Source organism: Notechis scutatus, chromosome 2 (assembly GCF_049901735.1).
Source record: "Notechis scutatus isolate UNSWTSFEM ecotype Mainland chromosome 2, rNotScu1.2, whole genome shotgun sequence".
NCBI classification, from domain to species: domain Eukaryota; kingdom Metazoa; phylum Chordata; class Lepidosauria; order Squamata; family Elapidae; genus Notechis; species Notechis scutatus.
Genome location: NC_142010.1, coordinates 114,808,035 through 114,825,273, shown reverse-complemented (window position 1 = coordinate 114,825,273; position 17,239 = coordinate 114,808,035). Strand labels below are relative to the sequence as shown.

Sequence of the window (17,239 nt, the reverse complement as noted above, 5' to 3'; positions counted from 1 at the left end):
GTTAAAAGACAGTGTATACTATATAAAATGTGAAAGTTCAATAAGAGGTTTGAAGCTTTTTTTCTGAGCAAAATAGCAATTTATTTGTGTGTTGCACAATCTCTCCTCCATGTAAGTTTATATGGTTTCTTCTACTCATCCATCAATATATCATCACAGCAGTTCTGAGATACTAGTTAGGCTGAAGTGCAGTGAGTCATCCAAAGTTATCCTGCATGTTTCAGTAGGATTAAAAACATGAGTTTACTCAACTCTAGACTGACTCTCTATCCTAGGGGTGTCAAACTTTCTGACAGTGAGAACAATCAACCAATGGAACAGCTTGCCCTCGGAAGTTGTGGGAGCGCCATCACTTGAGACTTTCAAGAGATTGGACTGCCATTTATCAGAAATGGTGTAGGGTCTCCCGCTTGGGCGGGAGGGATTGGACTAGATGACCTACAAGGTCCCTTCCAACTCTAATTATCTGTTAAATCTGTTAAACTCGTGGCCCACGTGTCAGATGCATCACATGCTGGCCATGCCTTCCTCATTTTAGCAGGAAAGGGGAGGAAAGTAGAGATACATCACATGATGACAACATGACGATGTGAGTGGCGAGCCTCAGACTGAAGATTAAAGACTGGTTTGCTGCTATGTTGTTGTGCTCGTTCTTATTAGGCATGTGTGCTGTGGTTCGGGCCTTGGACTGTTGAGAGAGAGTTTGACACTCCTGCTCTATCCCATATACTAGAGCTACTCACATTGGCCTTCTAGATGTCCTCATTCACCCTTGATGAATTCCCAATTTTAATATCATAGCACTTAGCTGGCCAACTCTTGATTAATTGTGTTCATGGCATATCTGAAGTTTTCTGAGGCTGACTAGCTAATGGTAAACAGCATGCTTAGCATAACTCTCTTTGACCTTACAACTCTATTCTTTTAAGAGAGAAAAACATCAGAATATTGAAGCAGAGCACGTAAGCATTCTCATCTCTCGCATATAGCATAAACTAGACAACCAGTGTCCCACTGGGTCACAGTTTCAGAGATATTTCCTGACCTAAACAAAATGACCAAGGGTGAGTAAAAAAGCAGGGGGCTTCCAACTTCTTGCTGGCTTCCCCACTGAGTTTGTGGGAATCTGGCAGGCAACATCAGAAACCTTCTTTCCCTTCCCCCCACCCTGACCCGCTCTTTTGATTTGAAAAATGTCACATTTTTGCAGAGGGCTACAGTTGGGAAAGAAATAGGAAGTCTCTGGCAAACTATTCTGATTGCCATTTTTAGTTCTTAAGGAGAAAAATGGGTATTGCTGAATACCCATTTTGTCACAAAGATTCTGTGGATCAATTTCAAGATACTGGGTGATAGCAAATGTGATGCTAGGGGGCAGAAGCATCCATGCAGGTTAAGAAAAAGTAAGGTAGTAAGGCTATCCCTTTTCAACACATCATCACATGCACAGAAAAAAAGATTCAATTCTATTGTTGTACTTTCCATCCTGACTTTTTGACCCTGCCAGCACACATCTCTCCTGAGACAACATGCAGGTCAAAGGCTGCCCACTAGAGGTATAACCCAAGATTAATTATGAATAAAAATTTTGAAAAAATCAAGGGTTTAATAAGAAAAATAATTCACCTTTCAATATCTTGATTTAAGGCAACCACTTCTGCTTTCATCTTTACTATTACTTCTTGCTGTGCTTGAATCTGCAAATTCTTTGAAACAGTTTCCTTGGAGATCTGAGCTACTTGAGAATCCCAGTTTGTTTTCAGTTCTTCTAGTTCACGTTCAAGTCTTAAAAAGCAACAGCTCAAATTGGATCTCCTTAATTATTTTATTTTAAAGAAAACAAGTAAGCAATTGTCTAATTTATCTAAGTGGTCGGAAGGACAGTCAAAGCATCATGAACCTTGGCAATCTTAAAGTAAGATATTTATATAATATTAAAATTAAAGGATGCAATATTATGCATATACAATAGATTTGGATTCAATGAAATTTCAGACATATAATAGAATGCCAGTACTATACAACTACAAACAGGAAGGAACAGTTACTATTTAGGTATGTTCCCTATACAAACATTATTATTTACTCTATATTACTAACATGAATACTCTATATTATTAAATTCATAACAATCTATTAGATTATTTTAATTATTTCCTAAGTGAATCTACAATTTTAGATAACATTCATTAAGTTAGATGTCTTTTATCAAGACTTGCAGAAGCTAAACAGAGAATAATAAACATCAAATATTTTTATAAACTCAGTCAAAACCCGATTTAGATTTTAAGTACTGACTTAGATTCTAAGTCAACTTATTTAGCAACTGTCTGAAGTTATAACATTGAAATAGTGCCATAACCATTTTTCAGAGAGAAAACCATGGTAGCATCCCCATACTCATATGATCAAAATTTGAACGCTTGGCAGCTAGCTCATATTTATAACAGTTGCAGTGTCCCAGGTCATGTGATCACCTTTTGTGACCTTTTGACAAGCGGTCAGTGGGGAAGCCAGATTCAATTTACAACTGTTACTAATTTAAAATATAGCCAGACTCAAGAGCTCCTGCCTGTTCTAAATATTCTCTCTAGGCAGGGCTGATGTGGGAAGCAGGATGGCTCTATCCCTGGAAAGGACATTAAAGATGAATTCTGTCTAGTCAGATTAAAGAAGATGCAATATCCTAGAGAGTGCACTCTGGAGCCCTCAGGAAAACTGATAACATTACTGTTCAATACAAATCATATAAAAATGACTTGATGGCAAGATGGCACCAAAATATTGATTCTGCAGTGTTTGTTAAAATGGATTCTAATAATCAAAATATCAGCAAGATTGTATATAATGCATACCAATATTTTAAAGAGTTCAGTATTTTAAATAGTATCTTTTCAGCAATGTTTTTAACTAAATACTTTATATGTTATTAAAAGAAGAAAGTCAAATGTTTTGATGCATATTCCCAATTTAGTCTAGAGCTGGAGAAAAACGCTGTAACAGAAATTCAGTAATTAAAAAGTGCCAATTAAAGCATTTTGGGACTAAATATTTAATGGGTTTTGAATTTATGAATTAACAAATAAACTAATAAATATTCTGTTCTGAAATAGGTTAGTTATTTGAAAAAATGTTGCAGATTGTTAAAAATATTCACTGTCAGGGAATATTTAAATGACAAATGGTAGAAGGATTTCTCAGGAAAGGGAAAGAAATCAGAATAGCAAGAAATAATTATACACAATCACATCCAGATACTGCATGACCATCCTCTTTGTCCACTCCAACGCAGATATATAATACCTAAACCTATAATATTTAGAGAAGATAGATGAGCAACCAATTAAATTATTTGAAATAGAAGTGGCACAGAGGGCTCTGCAGTATTTTGGATTTAGTACAAAAAATGCACTGGAGTCCACAAGAGCACAAATACAACCTTTATAGTCACTCATTTAAGCAAGTGCATCTCTTTCCAGAGAAGTGTGGCTACTGTGGAAACAGAACCTGAAAAAAGACTTGCTTTAATGAATCACCAATGAGTTCTGCATTCATGCTCCTATCTACTCCCGCTGTGTGGCCATAGAACTCATCATCTCTAAAAGGTAAGTCTTTATAATATTAAAGCTAATAGTATAGCCATTTCAAAAGGAGTCCCTGCAGATTTTACTTCACTAGTCATTGCTGGCTATAGGGAGCAGTGCTCATCTCTATTTCAAAGTCATTGAGCCAGCACTGTCCAAAAACATTTCCAGGCTGAACTGGCCAGCATGACCACATGGAGCATTATTACTTTCCCACTGAAGTGATACCTATTTATCTACTTGCATTTGCATGTTTTAAAACTGCTAGTTTGACAGGAGCTGAGGCAAGGACTCACCCCATCATGTGGTGCATGGGTTTTGAACCTGCTGGCTTTTCAGCCAACAAGCCCAGTGTCTTAACTGCTGAGCCACCATGTTGCCTCTATTTCAAAAGAGGGTTACACAAAATTATATAAGTTAAGGCTATCAATGACTATGTAGTACATACATCTGATTACCAGTCCCAAGGAAAAGAAAAAAAAACCCACAGGAGAGAGCTATTACCCTGTTCTGCTAGTGAGCTTCCAATAGATATACTTTCATGGTCACTTTGAGAGAAACAACAAGATCCCAGATTAAATAAACATTGGTATGATTCTTATGTTCTGTTTTGTATGTTTTAATTAAGCTACATAACAAGCTAATCATAAGAGGTTTTAAAATCATGAGTAGTGGTGAGACAGTGAATATAAATCAATTATTCCAGTTCACATGAGGGGAACTTTTTGATTTTATTGACAAAAGGTACATCATCATGATGAAAGCATGCAGTATTTTCATCAAGCATAAAAGTATTGATCAAACCTCCCCTATTTCTAGACACTACATTTCAGGCAGGATAGTGGTGAATTGTACCATGTCCAGAAGAGAGCAATCAAAATTATAAGGGGCTTGGAAGGAAAAATGTATGAATAATGATTGAACATGCTGGGTATATTTCTGTTAGAGAAGAGAAGGGTATAGGAACAAACAATAGCTGTTTTCAAGTATCTAGAGCAGTATCCTACAGAAGCCTGTGCATAATTATTCAGAGTAGTTCTAGAAGACAGGACAAGAAACAATGGCTTCATATTTACAAGGAAACATTACTGGATGACATTAAAAATAATATCCTAATGGTAAAAGTAGTTCAACCACCTTGGGAAGTGGTGAAAGCCCCTTGGAAGTATTTGCTTAGGCTGAATTGCCACCTGTCAGAAATGCTATAATAATAAATTTCTACAAAGGCAGGGGGTTGGACAGGATGGTCTCCAAGGTCCCTTCCAACCTCTACATCAATTATTTTGTAAAACATCATCATTGCACCGATCAAAAGCCATTGGTTGAAATGGAAAATTATTGGATATATTCACATCAAGATTTAACAATCACCTTTGTGTAGAATATTTTGTGTCTCAGGATATGCTTTCTTCACATAGAAAATTGAATTTAAAATTTTAGGATGTCATTAGTTACCTGTTTTTGAGTAATCATTATGAAAACCATTTTTCTTATAGACCGATTATACTTTCTACCTGATCAACGAACTAATGCTGTTTCTCCAGGGCATTTAGAGTGTCCTGTTTTAGAGAACAGGATTTGGTTTCCCTCTGAACTATAATTAGTAAAACTATATAGACATTGGACTTTCAAACAACCTAGTGTAAGCCTACAGCAGACCTACATTCTGCTACCCTATTTGTATTCTACTTAATGGGTGATCTTAGAGAAATCCTTCACTTTTGGTATTTTTTTAAAATGCTAATTAAAAAAGAAATAATAACACACCTCAAATCTGTAAGAACATTTGATTTGGCAGACTTGATCTTCTAGAATACAGTTCTGCTTTGGACAGTGAATAAGAATAACAGTTCCTGGTGGAGTATACAATTAGCAAATGGTCAGCAATTTGTTTTATTTAGAACTCATTCTTAATACATTCATAATTTCCTAAGCAATTTGCATTCTAACATTTATGCTTTTATATTATAACCAAGAAACTCTAGTGAAATAAGGGCATACTTGAGTCCTAATGAATCAACACTATTCTGTCTTACTTATAGGAAAGAACTATCTTCTACTAATAGGATGGTCAAAGTAGGGTCACCCCACTGTATTTGGGTTCCTGAGCCACTTGTAAAGTTATAAAGAGAAGTGGTGGACCAGTAGTTAGAATGCAGTACTGCAGGCTAATTCTGCTGACTGCCAGTAGTTTGGCAGTTTGATTCTAACTGGCTCAAGGTTGACTCAGCCTTCCATCCTTCTGAGGCCGGTAAAATTAGAACCCAGATTATTGGGGGCATTATGCTGACTCTATAAACTGCTTAGAGAAATCTGTAAAGCACTGTGAATCAGTATATAAATCTAAGTGCTAGTGCTATTGCTATAACCCCCCCCCAACAAGAGCAAAGCAGGATCTTTATTGACTTGATTTGGGACAAAATCTTTCTCCTACTAAAAATTAGTTGTAGGATATGGAAGCCTGGGCCTTACCAGACTCTTTATCACTATAGTGATCCTTACAAAAGGAAATAGATTAACAGCAGGCAAGGCTATTTCTTCAATGAAGACTATATACATCTTGATTGGAGAGTGGGTATGCAGTTTCCTACATTCTCTGGCTGATTTTTGATAATGGATTTTTTTCTTCTTTAATATAAACATATGGAGTTAATTACTCTAGAGTGCCCTGGGCGGCGGCGGGGGGAGCCCTTCAGTAATAAAACTTAGGAAGAAAGAACTACCTGCCCATTTCCCACTGAGAATTCTGCAATAAGAGAATGTTTAGCGGTGGTGATCTTCCATTTCCCCAGTTTTTATGAGAAAAGAATTTGCTTCCAAGTTAACTAAACTATTTTTGAATCAACTGAACAGGAGTGTTGAGCCTTGTCTTCTTACTCACTTCTACATGAGGAATCCTTGGTGCTCTCTGAGCTTGATTGTTTGCACGTTTCATTATCCAACTAGTTAACATCATCAGTGCTGATGATGTTATCTAGTTTGAGTAGTGGAACATCTGCAAGAAAATAACCAAACTCAGACAGCACCAAGAACCCCTAATTTCAACCCTGAGCTATAAATATTATCCTTTGCAGTATTGTTATCACTTCTCTATCCTTATATATTCCTGTTTCTCATGCAGTTGATGTCTTTGTCTCTCACTTACATGTTAAGAAAACATACATATGTCTATATATGCCTGCCCAAGAAAATGCCCAATTTCATATAATGTCACACTCATAGGACAGAAAGCTCCAACAAAATACTTTGTGTGATGCTTTCTAAAAATGCCAACATGATATATGGTAGTATTTATCATCTATCTCTATCTACCTATCTATTAAATAGGAAAGTAGAATTTGAATGTGGGGCTGGATATGAAAAAATGTGTTTCATGAGCATAGAGCCAACTGTAGAATTTGGGATTTTTATCCCAAATTAAGGCAATTTTTCCTATAATGTAATACAATTTATGTGAGAAAGTATCAACTAGTAGTTCATCCTAGAGTATTGTACGTACATACATAAATTCATAGATTGATGATAGTGGTATGCTCCAATGATTGATAAAGGAAGATGAGTTTGGGAAAAATTGTAAAAAAAATTGATTTTTTAAAAAAGTTTTAAATGATATGAATGGATTGGTAGGAAGAGATAAAGAGTAGAGAAATAATGACTGGTGATTTGGAGACCAAAACATGAATGAGAATGGTGACCTAGTATTTCATAGAAAAACTTCATTTTGCTTTGAATTGTTGGATTAGATTGTTTATTAATCCATACACATAACTTGATAAAAGTAATGAAGATAAAAGACTGATAAAAGATTCTCTGTGGGAGATAGGGCATTTTGGGAGGAAAGTTTCAGGGGAAGTAGATATGGAAGAAAAACAAAAACAAAAAAAAGAAAGATCCACTGCAAGGAAGAATGTATTTATCCTTTTTAAAAAGAACAAAATAGAGTTATTCCTACCAAATAACTGGAAAGAGGGTATAGATACCACTTGGAACCATGTCAATAAGTTAATAGAAACATAGAGAATAGCACTATTGGAAATATGAAAAAGGATTTGAGGAAACTATTAAGTGAAAGAAAATATTAATGAAAAATGGATTGAAAAAACACATGAATGGGGAAAAAATGAAGCCAGCAGATTAATTTATGTAAACTGGAAGAATGATTATTACAGATGGGAAAACTAATAGATAAATTTTAACTTGTACAAATCATTGATAGAAAGTTAGTGAACAGTATTATGATCTGCTACAATGTTTCATGAAAGAAGCAAAAAAGGGTACTTAAAATAAATTTCTGTCCATTGTTATATGGAAGTGGGTATTAGTTATATCAAGTGAAACAAGATCGTAATTTCATTGTGGTCAGAATGGGTTACATACAGAATGTGACAAAACAAGAAGAGATAGTCAAGAATGAACTGATACTGAAGGAAAAGACAGAAGGAAAAGACGGGGTAAAATAAGTGTATTTTATTACAAAGACTTGATCACATTAAAAAAGGAATGAGGATCACATTGCAGAACAAATACATGAAGAAAGAAGGGTGACGACTGAGAAAGGAATAGTTGTTGAGATCCTCAAAAAAAGAAAAGAAACGTGAGAAGTTTAAGGAAGAAAAGATGATGTGTCAGGCAATCTATGGATACAGTAGAAGCGACAGTAGTTTACAATATTAGAAATACTGGAAAAAGAAACATACAATGGATTTGCATAAACTATCTTTAGTGAGACTTCCTATTCTTTTCTTTTCTCTTATCATCGGCCTCTTATTTCTTTTACTACAGAACTCCTATTTTTTTTCTTCACTTAGGATAACATTGCTTTATCAGAGAAGGAACACAGTAGTATGATAGGCATGATACGTCTTCATATGTATATATTTCTGCTTTTAAAACTGTAAAACTCTGCACACTTTTCTTACAGCTCCACTAAACCCTTTCACCATCATTTGGAGGGGGTGCATTCGTGCCACTGAAGTTTTCTTGGTAAGATTTACAAAGTGGTTTGCTGCTGCCTTTTTCCTACAGCTGAGAGAGAATGACTGACTCAAAGTCACCCAGTTGGCCTCATTCCTAAGGCAGAACTAGAACTCATGATCTCCCTAGTTCATACCCTTATGCCTTTAACTACTATATCAAGCTGGCTCTAAAACTGATTCGTATTTCTGAGTAAATTGATAAGAGATTATCTTAGCGCTTTCAATGGCTATTTATCCTCATAATTTGTATAAAAACAAATTAGACAAATATCCCAACAGTACACTTTTATATAAAAATGTACTGTATTCTATATCATTAAAATCACAGTAAGTTCATGGTTGACAAAAAACAAATGTTATGTATAATTTTATTTTCCCCACATTTTCCTTTTTTCTTGAAAATATCTCCGTATCTTAATTTTTCTGAAAGTTCTATACTAAGGGAAATTCAAACAAAATTTCTTTTCATATAGAATTGTAATAATATCAGCCTCTGTATAAGTGTTGACCCAAATCAGAAATAGACACAAATAGACAAATACACAAATGGGAGGATCAAACTAGCATGACAGAATGGACTAGTTTAACAATTTCTCTCTAAATCGCATTGAAATATAAGGAAATGTTATTGACAGTAAATCGCTTCAGAATCTATATGGATAATCCTATATGTCATGCAAAAATGTGTTCCTAATCTAACATGATACCCATTTAGAGGCATCGGCCAATTTACTTCTTCCCTATATAATCAAACTTTCTCCATTTAGTTATATTGGGAAGGGGAAAAACATTCTTTGGTAAAATAAAACAGTTGAAGGACACTGGATTTCCATCCCAGCAAAAATTTGTGAGGCAGATTTTTATGTATATCATATTTGATACAATAACCATACAATTCATATCTATTAATGAGATCTGAATGGAAAAGTTTTCCATTATATTATCAAAATATATTCCCAGTAAATGGGAAACATACTGCATCTAAATTTATATTTGACCTTTGTTTAAAATTCATATTAGAAAGAGACCTCCCCTCCCAGATTTGAGTTACAGTCAAATCAAATCAAGTATTTTTTATTGTGGTGTTTGACCAGCCTTTTTGAATTATAGTCTGATTGGAAAACTATGGTTCACAGTTAAGAAAAAATATGTTTATGCTTTCATAAGTGATATTCTTAATCAATAAATCTGCATCTTGATACAGCTTGACCTGCCACTCAGTACATGAAGTATGAGCAAATACTTTCAACTGATCTGTCTTCAGTAAAGGCCACGTTCTCAGACTATTCTAAGAACTTTTAAGAGCTGCTGAGTGCCTTTAATTTGAAAGGTGAAGACATTAAGGACACACGTACTATATATCAACTATTGCTGGTGTGTGAAATTTTGGCTTTAATTTAATATTACTGTATAGTATGGTAGTACTTTAGTACATATAGTATAGTATCTACTATACAGAAAGTTTCAAAAATCCTTTCTTGACATTTTAGTCTTTTGTATATAAAAATATATATGTATAAATTTACACATTAGAAAGCAGCAAAAACAACAAACCAAAGCCCTCCAGGTTATTTTTACATATTAAAATCTAATTCCTTGAGCCCTGAGACTCTAAAGCAGAACTGCAGGACTGTTCCTATTTATCCCACTGAGTATGGAGAGAGAAACTATGTTTTCCTCTCTGTCTCTTTTATTAGCTTTTTTCTAAGGACTCCAAAAAGGTATATCATGACTGGGTAGGAAGTAAGCTGAAGGTAACTTAGGATCTAAGAAATTTCAAATTTCAATCCTTCCACCCCTCCCAAATGAGAGGCTCCCAATCTACTTCAGAGTGCAGGCAGAGGGTTGTGGGCTATCGAACATTGATTTTCACCCCAATTTTTATGTACTAACATTCATAATCTAGTGCATTGAACCACTTCTGTGGAGTCTTCACATTTGAGCTATAAAGTCAATCCTTTAACGGAGAGATACAACATATTTCCACTCTAATTTTTACCATGCTTGTTTGGAAATGTTGGAGCATCACTCAGACTGGATTTATTCACTGTTTTTTTAAGGGAAACCATATGTATTCTATTGTGCACCCAGAAATGCTCTCACAATGACATGCATCAATAAATACACTTTGCCCCCAAACTGTTATCTAAAAAAAGATAAGACACACACAAAAAGAAGATATGTATTGACAAAGAAAGCTAGCTGTGATTTTAAAAAATGAGCTTTTCATGTGATACAAATTTTGTAATAATCAGCTCTAATGCAGGTATAATACTGTAAAGGTCCTTAAAGAGGAAGTTGGTCTTATCATGATAACCTGAATGGAAATAGTAAACATAGATGAAGGGTTCAAAACTGCTATTCTCAGCTGAATTGTGGAATGGCCTGATGAAAGTAGCTTCTCAACAAAGCAGGTTCTCAAACTTGTCTTTGACTCAGGTATTTAGAAATTTTATTTTTACATGTATTTATTTAACGAAGTATAAAACTATCTGTATTCCTACATACAACCCACATTAACTGTTGGTAATGTATTGGAAAAATTGAAAACAAATATGGCACAAGACCATAATATAAAATGGATGATATCATCCTGTAATAGTACATCACATTAGATTGAATCAGACTAAGACAAATCAAGCCATACTTACTTTTCAATGGTAGACTCTTTCTCTCTCAACTGGTCTATAAACCTATACTCAGCCTGATCTAATTTCATTTCCAAAGTTTCCTTATTTGTCTGTAGTTTTTGGATTTGATTTTTCCATCTGTGTGTTTGTTCAACATGGGCTTGTTTCATTGAAACAATCACTGCCTCCTTTTCTCTGGCAAAGTGATCTATTGTAGCATACCTTTAAAAGAACATAAAAAGACAGTTTTTACTTGAATGCTGCAATCCTTGCTACTAGGGGGAAAACATAAAACAAAAGCATACGTAACGTATATACAGTAAAACTTTTCAAGTTTACATATGGGAGCAAGGTCTGATCACCTTGCCTTTCAAGGACCTCTTGAGTCGTCACACTTGGGCTTTGGGATTATGATGATAATTAGTAATCCACATAAAAACATAGTAAGCAGGGATAAAATATGGTGGCATATTTTAATCATAGTAATATAAAACGTAGCCAGTATGATAATGCCAGCATTGGAATTGGAAACAGGAATTTAATGGAATACTGATCTGTTCTCCCTGAATATTGTCACAGATGAGACAAAATTGTAGTTATTATAGTTATTATAGTTTATAGAAACTATAATACAGCAGTAAATAAACAATTGTTTCAACTTCTTCTGAAACAAAGGCCAACTAGTCTTTCATTAGTTGCACAGAAACAGGAGACTGAACATCTGCAACTTGTCATCTCTTTAACATATGCTCATCCAATGATGAGCATATGTTTCATTCAACCCTATGAATGAAAATCAAGGTAAGGTATTTTCCTTAGTTTTTAAATACTTAATTAGATCCCCAATTAAGCCTTGGTAAATTAGCTAAACAGGATTACAAAAATTGTGCTATGCATTCTCCAAATATTGTAAAGAGATCAAAGTTAATGTTTGAAAAACTAAATGTTGCACAATGTTTTTAAAATAAGCATTTTTGGAAGATTTTCATGCAAACTGATTTCCCCTAATAAAGTTTATTTTGTTTACCTCATTTTTTCCTCTTGGTTTTCAAAAAATACAACACTAAATAAGATTGATGCTAGGGAGCGATAACCAGTTCAGAACTGAAGAAGCTTTTTGGATGTAAAGAAAACATTTTCAAGGAAAAACCCCAAAAAAGTCCAGTTGCCCTTTGAAAAGCATCTTTGGGAATGCTTATTATTGTATTGTACTGTACTGTACTATGCTGTACTGTAGATAAAAGAGCCTGGCTAGTATGTGAAACCAGAGATATCAAACACTCAATCCACAGAAAATTGACAACTGATTTGTACTTTTTTTTGCTGATGTGGAAAAATTCAGTCCTAAAATTACAACATGCACATGTTTTCCAAATGCTAAAATAGTGAGTTCAGCAAGAAAAGCCTTCAGACAAACTAATATACTAATCATTTGTTTTTAACAGTAGAATCCTTCACTTTTAATGAAATGAAAGCATTCAACGTTCATGGTATATTTATAAAGGGTGGGCATATGTTGAAAGAACTTACTTTCTCTCAAATGTTTCTTTTTCTTTTTCCCAGCCAAGCTGCACTGAAGCAAGTTTACTTTCTAAATCCTGTATCCTACATTGTCAAACATTGGAGAAAAGTAAAATGATTTACTTTATACAAAGAGGCAATGAATACAATTATCAAGCCTTTTATGAAAAAATCTGAAGTAATTACCAAAATATATTTTAAGAAAATTGGGATAAAATCAGCAATTTTTCTGATACAGAATTAATCGCCTTCAAGGAGATTAAAAAGCTGAAGTTGCACAATTCAAATATATTTTATTACACTGGGCTAGACCCTATTTAGCTACATGGTTCCTATACAAAGATGAAATTATTCTTCCATTTTTGTATCTTACTTTCTCATCTTAATCCACCTTAAGGAGGACAAAAAGTGACTGCATCATGCATGCAGGTGAAAATATATTCTATCTAGTCTAGAATTACAGTCCTCAACTTTCAACAATTCATTTAGTGACTGTTCAAAATTATAATGGCATTGAAAAAAGTGATCTATGACTATTTTTCACACTCATGACTGTTCCATTCCCATGGTCATGTGATTAAAATTCAGCTGCTTGGCAGCTGATTCATATTTATGAAAATTGCAGTGTCCCTAGCTGATATGGCCACTTTTTGCAATTTCTCACAAGCAAAGTCAATGGGGAAGCCAATTCACTTAACAACTGTATTATTAATTTAACAACTTCAGTGATTAACTTAACTGTGGCAAGAAAGGTTGTACAATGGGGTAAAACTCACTTAAATGTCTTGCTTAGCAACAGAAATTTTAGGCTCAATTGTGGTCATAAGTTCAGGACTACCTATAATGTTTTTTATTTTATTTTATATGAGGAACACTATTTCATACACAACTCGGCAGATATGAAAATGAATATGTCTGTTCTTTGCTGTAGTAGAAATATCCCATCTAATTCTAATGAAAAAAACCCTGCAATCCTATACAAATCTATTTGAATTTAGGTATTATACAACTCAGTCTGAAATTGTCCGAGTATGAGCATAGAATATACAATCTAGGGCTAGTATTTTGACATGGGATTAAGGTGAATGCTGTTTAGCTAACTGTCGGAATCTAAGGAAACAATATGTATGGATTCTGGAGTCATGTACAAACTCAGAGACATCTTTAACTAACTGGTATGTAATATATTTTAAAAGCCCATATTTTCTTCTTCTAGGTACAAGAAAAGGAGGAAGAGGAAGAGAAAATAAGTAAAAATAGAAGGAAAGAAGGAAAATCAATGGAAATATTTTCCCCTTTTTTCTGAGTGGAATGATACAGTACTGAGCATCTTTTACGGCTGTAATATCTTTAATTTCCCAATCTTTGCATCTAACTTGTTTTTCAAGCTCCATATTAGCTGCTTCTGCCATTTTCAGTGAGTCTGCTGCTTTCATTCCAGCTTCTTTCAAAGCCTCTAATTCTTTGGTCAACAATTTCACCTTTCAAAATGAAAGAACAAAACAAGCTATTAAATATTCCCCATCAAATTTAAAATTATAGAAAGTACTATCTGTTACATAACATGCTTATGAACACACACTTTTATTTGAAATGGAGGGTTTTGTATATTTATGTTTATTTGAAACTAAGGGTTTTGTATATGTCTTCAACAACCGTTCATTAAAGCAGCTTATTTCAAAAACATTAATTCCAACTGTGGCAATGTTAGACACTGTTATATCTGAATTAAGGAATAAAATAACTACTTCTTTGTCACTCATCCGAAATGGTGGACTAATAGGGAAAATATTGTTTCAGGGAACTACTCCTTAAAATAGTTCTCTTTACATCACTTAATAGCTGAAATAAGTTTACCTGGTTATGAAAACAGAGCAAGATTTCAGTGTATCAGAATAAAAAAGCCAGAGTAATACCACAACATATATGCATGTTTACACTTGATGGCAATTACCTTAAGCTCATGAGACAAAACTAAGTTGCTCATTTCATCTGCTTTCACTCGAAACTCATGCTCTCTCTCTTTTATTTCTGTGTCAATTACTACAAGAAGCTCCTGAAATAAAACACATGCAATTGTAATAATATTGTAATCTCATAAAAATTTTAAGAGCGTTACAGCTTACAATATGTTAAATACATGGAGATGTTTTCGTAAACTAGGACTACTAGTCTTTTCAGCTTCAGAAGGCTGAGGATTTTTGGAGTTTGTGCGTGGCTATTTGGGCTCCAGTGTACTACAGCAGAAGAAGAAAAAAGACACCATATGCCATATTACTAAACAACATATTTTATTGTTATTTTATTTATGCTGCTCTACTACAATTCTATCAATTAATTGTATATTTCAAAAATATTACTATTTTATGTATGTGGCTATATCCCTGTTCTTTGGGTTTTATTATTCATCCACGTTTGCCAGGTTTATAGTTGTTTACATTTTTTATTATTTGAAAAACCTATGAATAATTCTCTGCGATACATTTTTTCTTTTCAAAATATTTATACATCTTTACATACTATAACAAGGATCATACCCTGTAATCAATTGACACAAAGTAGTATACAGTAAAGAAATATGTCAGTTAATATTTAAAATTCCTTAAGTTAGCCAACAGATCTTTTTAATGTTACAAAGCTGAAATCCTGAAATCAGAGAAGCACTGAGTGCTGGCACAAGTCAGAGTATTTATTTAGCCCTTGCAAACTGTTTTTGATTTATAGTAATGACCTTTCTGAAATTCAAGATTGGCAAATTTAGCACAGCATTTTGGCTGTACCCCTCTGTAAAGAATTTTACACCATTTTATTTTACTAGAAACAATTCTACCAATTTTTTTCAAGAGGATGATATTAGGAAGTAAAGCACACATTCCCTAATACTGTATATAGAATGATAAAATTAATTCTAGTTATTCCTACCGCTATGTAATCTTTATTTAATGTAAGATGTTTAATAAAAGCACATAAATTGAACTGCACAGGGGTAGAGGGAGGGAAATACTCAGAACAATGAATGCATTCTTTTTGTTTACTGAAAGGAAAATATAAATGTTTCCCTATTCAAATAGTTTGTTATGCTTTCTGTACCTGTCTTTGCAAAGCAAGTTCACCTTCAGCTTCTTGGAGCTTTCTCTCCAATTGTTGTTTCATATTTTCATATTCCTCATGATAATGGCTGATATCAGAATCTTTGGAACTACGGTATGAAATCAAGGAATTAGTAATATATAGTGCAAATACTGATCTGTCCGAAATATATTTCTCTTTCCATTCGAAGTGTAATGTTTATATGAAGCTATTGAGGCCATCTGTCAGTACAGGGTTTAAGTATTATCAGTATCCTGATGACACACAATATATATTTGTGCCCTAGGTCACCCAAGTGATCCTGTCAAGTTTTTTCCCCCAATGCCTAAAGGCTGTCAGGATCTTAGTGGGAAGGAACAGTCTTTGATCAAGTGGCTGTTACTTTCCACTGGAACTGGAAACCGTCTATCTTTATCTCTGGGTGAAATGCCACTCCCTAATACAAACGAATGGGTGTGCAATCTGAGTTCCCATTGATTATAGCAGGCAGCTGTGACCAGTTAGTATTTGAAAATCTATTTTGTAACCAGTTTTATCTTTGTTCTGGATCAGGAGGTATGTTTGTAGTCCCTTATGCCTTATTCACTTCCCAGTTGGACTACACCATGTGTATAAGGGTCTCTTTGAAGATCATTTGGAAGATGCAGCTAGTCCAGAACATGTTATGGGCAGTTTTGGGTGCACCACAATACACCTACATAAGATAACTACTACATGAATGCACTAGATCCTAGCAGTTTTGCAGATACAATCCATCGTGCTGAATATCATTTATATAGCTCTATATGTTGTAGGACAGGATACTTAAGCCACCACCTGTTTCTAATTGTTTCTGCCTGTCCCACCAAATCTCATGGGGTGGACATGCTCCATTCTGTGAAACAATGTAATCTTATGTGAAATAGGATGCATGCCTTCTCTGTTACAGATGATTTGTAAATGCAGCCCTCTATACTTTATTCTTTCAGTTTGGAATGAGAATTTGGTTAACATGTTCAAGAATTGGGGTCATATTCAAGAATTGGGGTCATATGTAAGCTACAGGTTGCCACTGGCTAGGTCATCCCTATGCTAGAATAAATTTTGTTAGATCTGCTAAGGTCTTACTTGTAAAACGTGCAATCCAATCACTAATTGTTGGATCTCTTTACCTGTAGTTCTAATAACATAAGTCAACTCAAAAGTTACCATTTTAGGAATGTAAAGTCCACACCCGTTTTGTAAAGGAAGGTTTCATAATTCCTGCTACCGCTAACCAGTGACAAAAAAAAAATAGACTTTCCTCCATGTTCTGATTCACATAAAAACTTGAACCTCACATTCATGCTGACTGCTTGTTGCTTTATTTTCTAGTAGTTCCCACCATTTCACATTATATAACACAGAACATATGCTATCAAATGGAGCACTGAAAAGCCAGCAATGTTCAATTGTTGTT

General features: G+C 34.3%; 1 protein-coding gene across 4 annotated transcripts in view; it reads right to left on the bottom strand.

Moving 5' to 3' along the window:
• Nucleotides 1-17,239, bottom strand: part of CCDC57 (coiled-coil domain containing 57) — a 67,224-nt gene that overhangs the window by 42,476 nt on the left and 7,509 nt on the right. For 3 of the 4 annotated variants that reach the window (XM_087955919.1, XM_087955918.1, XM_087955917.1), the window contains exons 3-8: nucleotides 15,802-15,910; nucleotides 14,666-14,767; nucleotides 14,035-14,192; nucleotides 12,721-12,795; nucleotides 11,212-11,412; nucleotides 1,627-1,815 (exon numbers count right to left, since the gene is read on the bottom strand). In XM_087955919.1, coding sequence (XP_087812045.1) covers nucleotides 1,627-1,815; nucleotides 11,212-11,412; nucleotides 12,721-12,795; nucleotides 14,035-14,192; nucleotides 14,666-14,767; nucleotides 15,802-15,910 — 834 coding nt within the window. The remainder of the gene's footprint in view (nucleotides 1-1,626; nucleotides 1,816-11,211; nucleotides 11,413-12,720; nucleotides 12,796-14,034; nucleotides 14,193-14,665; nucleotides 14,768-15,801; nucleotides 15,911-17,239) is intronic. The other variant, XM_026667352.2, reaches the window with a different exon arrangement.